Below are 9,119 nucleotides of genomic sequence, written 5' to 3' on the forward strand. Positions count from 1 at the left end.
ATCCAAAAATATCTGTTTAAATGTACATCACAAGGGAGAACATTAGTACCATTGTTACTACAAAAACAAGAAGCTCTCCATGCTCCTATTAGAGAATGTGACCAAGCATGGCTTCACTGCAACTTTGATTTCCTCAAAGAGGTGTTTGAACAAGTCATTGTTTGTTACTCATTTTCCATGCAGTAGCTCAAAAAAAAAAAAAAAGTGTTATCCTTTATAATGTTAAGAAGATCTCGCCTGAATATCTTTTAGGAGCCAATTTTATTTTCATAATGTGACATTTGTCTGTGTGAAATAAGATATTCAGCAGCAAAAATATGGGGAATTACTTTAAATATCAGAATGGAACCTGATCTAAATGTATGTTTGCTAAAACAAAACTAAATAGTAATTTGGCTGTTGGTCAACATTTTTCAAAAGTTTGCTCAACCTTCGTCAAGTCACCTTTGTTTGTATAGCGCTTTATATAATACAGATTGTTTCAAAACAGCTTTACAGAGAAAAACTGTTATTGCATGTGATTATGACATTGGTTAACAATTATAAAGACGTTCACAATAAAACCATGAAAATGCAGTAAGAAAGTAAATTTTGGTTTCATCTTCACTTAAAATGTTATGGCTGCACTTTTATTACACTATTATTAGACATGAAATTGCCGAGAACTAGAAGAGAAATACAGAAATACTACTGCTACATCAAAACAGAGCCATCAATGAGTTCAAAGAGTGCTGAAAACAAGAGGGATGCTGGGAAAGAGAGAGAGAACAGGGTTCATTGGATGCATTATTAGCAAATAATCTGCTGTATGTGAGGAGAGGTGGAACAGAAGAGAAAAAACGAGCAGAAATGTTAAAGTGCAGTTCGAAACGGTTGTTTGTTTTTGTTCATCGACTTTAATTTTTTTCTCATATATTTCTGTGTCCGTGCGAACACACAGTGTAACCTCTCTCTGTAGGCCTGTGTTCCCGAACACAATCTATCAGCTGAACATGAGGTCACATGTCATGAAGTTGAAATGGAATTTTGTGGACGATAAATGAAAAACAGACCAGCATAATGAAAGTGTGATTGAAAGCATTGCATTAACACAACAAATCACCTTGAATTCTATGTAGCATTGACACAGTTTCACAAAACCACCCAAGCCTTCATTCATACTGTAGCTGCAGTTTTCCCTTTTCCCCTCCGCTTCCCTTTTTTTTTTGTTGAAGTCTTAGGATACTGGGTAATTGAATTTCGACCGTAATTCAGTCTAAAATCCAAGCTGCTTGTCATGTGATGTGACTATTTTTCTCCATACTCTTTCATCTCTGCAATTTCATGACTTGAGGCCACGGCGACAGGAATTATACATGGGCTTTAACGTCAGCCAGTTTTAAATCATGTGTCTTGTAAGGTAAATTAAAAAAAATTTTAAACATGTATTTGCAGTTTAATTTAATATGGTGTGCACATGAAAATTAATAAACATGTTATTGTGTTTCATGAGAGAGAAACGTAAAGAGCAGAAGTATTCTGTTGAAGCACTTTGATCTGTTTTTCAGAATCATCAGAGTCATCACACTAACCAAGTAATTGGTTTACTCATACTTGTCTCTGCACATTAAGAAGCAAGTATTTTATCACTGAAATTATCTTTAAATCAATTACATGGGCATAACAACAGCACGAAACATTTGAGTGGAAGATATACAGAGAGAGATAAAGAAAGCATTGCGACAAAGGAAAATAGAGTGTTTGAGGTTAAACCCACAAAAAAGTGAAGCTAGCAGTGACAGCTCCATTGAAGATCAGTGAATGAGAGGGGACAGAGGAGGAATGAGACGAGTGAGCGACTACAACTCCAGAGATCAATTCAAAAGCAACTGACACTCTGTGAGACTCAAGAGAGAAGTAAAGAAATGTGTCATCTTAGATCTGACACCACTTAACAACCTGGGCTGCGTTTCTCGATAACGATTGATCTTAGAGCTTAAGAGCGTTTTCTACTAGTCATTTTACAATCGTTCGTTATTGTTTCACGTGCGCTTCCCAAAAATGCACTTAACACAGTCGCACGTAGCCGTGCTTTAAGTGCTACTTAGGAGTCGCTATCCGTTTGTCAAGTGCTGAAATGTCACCTTATAGAATGGCTCGTAATTGTGTAGTACACGCTCGTTTATTGAAATGTTAACCTAATGCTGAGTTCCAGACAACTCGGATATAATAACTATAATACAATATTATATCATATTTTACATAATATATATATTATATTTTATTTCATTTATAGTTTATTTCATTTTATTTTATAAGCAAGCACAGAATAGTATGATAAAATAAACACTTAAACATATCTAGTATATCTATTTATTAGAAACATATCTAATAAAAATTGAATTAGTTAATATATACATAAAAAAACTATTAATATATAATATAGGTTATCTTAATATATAGTTTATCTAAATAAGTTTGTGTGTGTCTGTGTGTGTGTGTGTGTGTTTTACATTATTGCTATTATTACTATTATTATTATTATTAGTAGTAGTAGTAGTAGTAGTAGTATTGTTGTTGGTGGTGGTGGTATTGCAATTGCACTAAAACTGAATCCTTACAAACTCCTAGGTTTGCAGTTCTTAGTTAACTAGATATTTCCAGGAAGGACTAAGCTATGGCTGTGAAATAGTTTCTGATTATTATTATGACATGGAAGATTCAGTAAGTTATGATCACCTTGTCTATACATTTTATTTTATTTTATTTTATTTTATTTACAAATACAATTCATTCATTCATCCATCCATCCATCCATCCATCCAATTTAATTATACCTTAACAATATCACTTTAATTATATATTTTATTTTATTTTATTTTATTTAGAATTACTATGTATTTATGTATTTATTTGTCTGTCTGTTTGTTTATTCACCACTTTGTTTATACATTGTATTTAATTTTATTTTATTTACAAATACTATTTATTTATTTGTTTATTTATGTATTTGTTTACTTACTTACTACTTACTTATGAACAAACGAAATGCATGCATGAATGAATGATGGTCTATAATCTATAAACCCACCACTAAACGGCATGTAGCGTCTGGACCAATCAAAAACACAATTTTTGATTTGATTTAACAAATCAGTTATTCATTAGATTAACAAATCGTCACAGTCCCCTCACCCAATAAACTGGGTGCCAGGATGTCTGCAACGACACCAGGCCCCCCTGGTCCCCATGGCTTCCACTTCAACCCACCATGTCGCTCTACTGCAGAATAGCTGGTGCATCTTTCAACATGTTAATATATCATGTAGCCAATAACAACAGCTGCACCGACGCAAACAAACACCTACAGCAAGCAAAACATATTTTATAGGTGGCCTTCGTGACCCCAAAAGTCACTGAGGTTTAATCATAACAAAGCATTAGGCCAAAAAAAAAAATCTAATTAAAGATCGTTAATGAGACACACATGATGAATTGACCTGCAAGAGTTGCTCGCCGCCCATATACTAAACTTGATTTTGTAATGGCCCTGTGTCCACATGAAAAGACACTCAAAAGTCAGAGCCAACATTCCAGAGCTTGTCGGTCAGTATGATGATGCTTTATGAGTTATAATGCTTATAATTATGAAAAATGTTATCAGCAACGCTGCTTATTAGTCATGTTAATAACTCTTGCATGAGAGATTTTTATTTGGAGTTAGGGGATGTCCCACTGGACACTTGATTAATTAGATCAAAATGTTTAATTGAGGTGCTACAGCGAGGCCCAGATGCTTATCACAGCATTGGAGCAGAAGAGATCAAGAATGTATTTTACTGCTTTATCTCACCCTGTTTTCCATAATAATAATCTTCGGAATTCATTAGCTCAGGAAATGAATGCAATTTTGCGGGAGGTGATAACCCAGTATACTTCCTGAGTAGCATGTGACGGCCAGCATTATGTGAATGCAGTGTTTAATTGCGATCAGGACCCCGACATGAAGCATAGACGTTTATTAATGATCGCCTGACTTTACATTATCCTGTTTATTACACGGCTACTTACCAAATAAATAAATGGACTTGAAATGTGATTTAAAATTATTTGATTACATGAGACTATCAGGGATTCCCGATTAGCCTGTTGCTGTTTATTTTTCAATAGTGACCCGCTGAGGTACTGACTCCATATGTATCAGGATTTTACATCTCTAATAAATTAATAAATATGGACATTAAATTCTGATTCATGCAAATATAAAGGCAATGTTATATTTTAGGTATAACAACCCATTTAGTGTGTAAATAAATGAATGAATGAATGAATGAATGAATTTTGTCTCTTAATTTCACATAATTTAATGTTCTGACACTTGAAACGATTGTTTTCATAGAAATAAATCATAATATGCGTTTGCATTACCATTCCACTTCAACCCACCATGTCGCTCTACTGCAGAATAGCTGGTGCATTATTCATTAGCTTTTATATTGTCATTGCACTGAAACCAAAGTTCTTAAAATATTATCTGAGAAGGATTTTTAATTTTATATTATGTTGACAGTGTAACAGGGTAACCATTTTTAGGTTACTCTTTTTTTTTCCCAGTGATAAATATTTTTCCAATACCGATTTACAGAGTATATTTCAATATTACAAACCTCATTGAACAAGCTAAATGTAACAGCCCAGCAGGCACACAACGTCATTAGACGTTGATATTTGGTTGAATTTCGGTTGCGACGTCGGGTGACCAAAATTCTATGTAAATTCAACGTCTAATGTCATTGTTAAATTGATGTCCAATACCGACGTCAGCTGACATTGATATTTTGTTGTTTTTAGGTTGTGTAACCAAAATCCAATGTTAAGTCAACGTCAAATTGACGTCAACCCTATTTTCATTTTCAACCAAAATGCAACGTCTGTTTGACGTCATGTCCAACGTCAACCTGACGTTACATAGACGTCTGGTGCCTGCTGGGAGTGATGAGAGACTCAAGAACAGAAAAGCAAAAACGATTTTTGAAAATTATTCTGCTGCAATATTTGAACTTTTTTTTCCACAAAAAGCTGTATGCAGTATTTGTTTTTGATATTTGAAAATGCTATGAAAATGGCAATTATAAATGCCTTTCTTTCCCTTGCTTTCACTTCAGTTATAACAGCTTATACGTCTGCTATCAACTCAAATAGATCTTTCCATTTGCTTTCACAGTTTGTCAGCAAGAGGGGTTGCTTTATAATTGATTTTATTACATTTTGGTCATGTAAATTCCTTGTACATATGAAGAAAATTTGTGGGTAAAGAAAAACACCTTTAAAATAATACAGTCCATTCATTCAACATTGAATAAACTTTAGTGTCTCAACAAAAGGACATGCAGTTTCCGTGTTTGACAGCATTTTCTCATTATCTCCTTCTGGATGTGTTCTTATAATTATACTACGCTTAATGTTGTTGATTAGAAATACTGATACCACAGTGCACCCCTTGCTGCATACTGTTTGTCTTTGCAAGCATTATTAATTTTCTTGCAATTCATTATCACTTAACTTAGGTTTACACATTTTGAATGTGCTTTGGCAGCTTAAAAAAATAATAATACATAAATAAATAAATATATAATAAAGTGAACTGCAACATGCGCTTCTTCTGTTAATGAGTTGTGAGAAATATTAGCTGGAAAGCATGCACAAACACTTTTTTAAAGTAAATTTGTGGTAGTAAAGAACATGGCTAAAACATTGTCTTTTGTTGTCTTGTTATACAATAGAAGCGCTTGTAATGTGTTTTTGCTGAATATTAATAATATTTGACTGTGAACTTGCATCTCAAAGAAAGTTCTATCATGTTTGAGTCTAACATACATTTAGTGTGTTTTACTCTACTCTACTTCAGAATTTACTAAGCTAGAAAATGTTATTTTCTATGCAACATTGACTATAATAGTGCACCAGGATACAGAGACTGTACTGTAGTATATCAGTGAAGGGCTGCTGTAAAACGGCAATGAAGGCACCAAAATTATATTCAAAATGCCATGAGCATGTATGCCTTTATCACCATACATCTAATGACAACACTGTCCAATGGAATTAATATGTAGATATGACTGTATGCCTTCTGCCCATGCAGAGGAGGTAATTTAGCCTAAAATAGTGCTGAATTTGAAATTATGCAAATGACGTGTGCAACTCATTATTCCTTGCAGTTCAAGACTAGTTTATTAGATAAAAAGCACATATCTAACAGAACAAAGTTTGTTACAGTAAGTCAGCTGTGTTTGTGCAAGCATGTGTTTTTCAGTTTTCGTAAGTAAGTTAAGGTTGACTGCTGAAAGCACTGAAATCATTTTCCAAATGCAACCCTAATGATAAGATATTATGCATTTGTGCACATTAATATGCATTATTCTAGATCTACAAAACAACATTAGCAATGATGAAAACAAGAGCTTTTGATGACAAGTTCAATTCTCCTCTCACTTTTTTCGCATTTACACATAGGCGTAGGTTTGATTTTATTGCATATGAGGACAACTTTTTTTTTTTTTTTTTTTACAAACCAACGATTAAAGCGATGAATCACAGGTCCTTGTTCACCATTTATTTATTTCTGATAATTTAAAATGTTAGTGTTAAGAAAATGCTATTACACCATTAATATAGGGAAAATATAACACAGTTTTCCCTGTAGGCCTGACTATACTCTACAGATATGGTCTACTCCTGTAAAAAAAAAAAAGTCATTAGTCTTCTTCCATTCAGTCATTTGTTAAGTGCTTTGAATTTGATCATTGTTCTTGTTCTTATTTTTCTTCTTCTTCTTCTTCAAAAATAAATAAATAAATATCTGCATCAGTGGTGGACAGTAAAACATTTTTTTTTTTTACTTGAATCAGTAACATATTTTTACATGAATCAGAGACTTTGATAAAGATCAGATGGGTTCACTTACTTTTTATTGCCACTCTACATTAAATGTATAACACTGTCGGGCTATTCTTTTAAGTGTTATTTATAGCACAACTCACGTTCAGTAATTTTTCTCATTAAAATGTCACATTGCGGAAGCAAAATAGGTTTCAAATAGCAATTCACATTGACGTTAATGATCTGTCAAATCAGTCATACAAACACCAAATCGTTGCAAACTGAAATGTGGAACAATAATCTTTACTCAAGTGTATCTGAGTGCTTTATTTCTGTCAGAGAGCTGTCTGTCTTCTTTTCCCTATGATTGCTAGCTGTCTGCGTGTTTGTTTAGAGGATCACCACCCACTTAGTCATGGATCTAGACTTCTGTTGTTGAAGCGAATCAGATGTCGATGCAAATCCCGCAGTGAGATGCGAAACAACAACACAACAGGCAGGTTACAGGTCTGGGAGAAAGAAAATCACAGGAGAGGGAGGAGAGAGAGGGAGGAGACTGAAGTCATTGGTCACTAGCCACTAGCAAATTGAAATCTAAGCAATTTGCTTAATAAAATTAGCTAGGTCATTGACTTCCTTATGAGAGGTAGTTTGGTTAAAAACGCTCAAACCCACAGAGCAACCGCACATCCGTGCATTCTTCCACAGCTACCATCCGGTGGAGACAGCATCCGTACACACATAAACAAGTACCTGCTCTCTCGTTTCAACCGACAGAGCTTCCACAAGCTGAGTGGATATCTGGAAGTGTAGGGGATGTGCGATACGGCGGCAGAGGATGACCCTAAAGTGGCAGAGGGGGCTGGTTTGGTGTCAGACGGCCAGACGTCTCCCTCCGTCAGATCTCCAGAGACTGCTGAACTGACCCAAACTGGGGACGGTCTCCCAGGGGCCACCCTGACCTCCTACAGCCCACTGAGGGCACTGCATCGGCCCTGGTGCTTGGTTCTGGTGCTCATCCTGCTGGTTCTCTCTCTCCTTTTCAGCTGGGCGGTGGTACACCTCAGCTTGGGGGCCCGGAGCAAACCCTTCAGGATTTCTTCCAGCTACAACCAGCCCGGCGACATGGAGACAGCGACCTATGACCCCCGCTTCACCACCAACTGCACCATACGTGAGTGTTTCACAATCTGGAAATGTTTCAGTTTCTGGTTTGCTTATTACTATTATTATTTTTTTTTTTTTATCTATTTTTTTCATGCTAGTAGGAACAAAAGTTTTTGATGTGATTTAATATGGCTGTGAAAGTTTGGATTTGTATTTCAAAGTCCAAAATCAATCACCAAAAATATGCTTACTTTTTGATTCAAGATTTATTTTGTTGTATATGCTTTTTTTAACTAAAACTTTTCTGCAGTTTTTAATTTAGTGCTTTCTGCTGCCATTTGTTTAAAATGTTTTTGAAAGAAGTCTCATATATGCTCACCAAGGCTGCATTTATTTGATCAAAAAAGGAGAAAACCCGTAATATTGTAAAATATTACTAAAATGCATTTTAAATATAGTTTATTCATGTAATGGCAGAGCTCCATTTTCGGCAGCCATTACTTTAGGCTTCAACATCACATGAATAATTCTTAAGAAACCATTCTAATAAGCTAATTTGGTGTTCAAGAAAATTTTCTTTTTACTGTCAATGTTGAAAACAGTTATTTTTTTCATAGTTTTCATAGTGAAAACTATGATCAGCATATTACAATGATTTCTGAAGGATCTGGAGAAACTGAAGACTGGAGAAAAGATGCTGAAAATTAATCTTTGCCATCAAAGAAATTTTTTTTGTTAAATATTGTCAGTTCTTTTAAATTGCAATTATATATATATATTATAAACCATCCAAAATTTTATCCGATAATGTTGCATAGTGTATAACTAGTCCTTGTCCAAGTAATATTTGTTAAAGAGTGACAGGTTATGTGATTGTTTTGTTTTGTTTTTGTTTTTTTTAATCTTCTGCTTTAATAAGATTACTATAATCAAAAGAGAAAATGGTTTATTGTTTTTTTATTTTTAGAGGGAAGAACTCAAAATGAGACTGCAGTCTGTTTCATTTCTGTAAAGCCTCATAAAGTCATAAACTTTGAATATATAATACTGCGAATGATTTCAGGGCAGAATATTGCAATGCAAATGCATCTATGATTTTCGACTTATTGGCAAAGTACAAAAATAGTTACATTATACATTCTTTTTTTTTT

The 9,119-nt window shown here is 34.3% G+C and overlaps 1 protein-coding gene across 1 annotated transcript in view; it reads left to right on the plus strand.

Moving 5' to 3' along the window:
- Positions 1-7,677: 7,677 nt before the first annotated feature.
- The window catches only part of LOC107731603 (leukocyte tyrosine kinase receptor-like), a 78,878-nt gene continuing 77,436 nt past the window's right edge, over positions 7,678-9,119 (plus strand). The window contains exon 1 of the mRNA XM_016542721.1: positions 7,678-8,035. Coding sequence (XP_016398207.1) covers positions 7,678-8,035 — 358 coding nt within the window. The remainder of the gene's footprint in view (positions 8,036-9,119) is intronic.

This window comes from Sinocyclocheilus rhinocerous, unplaced genomic scaffold, assembly GCF_001515625.1.
Source record: "Sinocyclocheilus rhinocerous isolate Xijiao unplaced genomic scaffold, SAMN03320098_v1.1 scaffold3355, whole genome shotgun sequence".
Lineage (NCBI taxonomy): Eukaryota > Metazoa > Chordata > Actinopteri > Cypriniformes > Cyprinidae > Sinocyclocheilus > Sinocyclocheilus rhinocerous.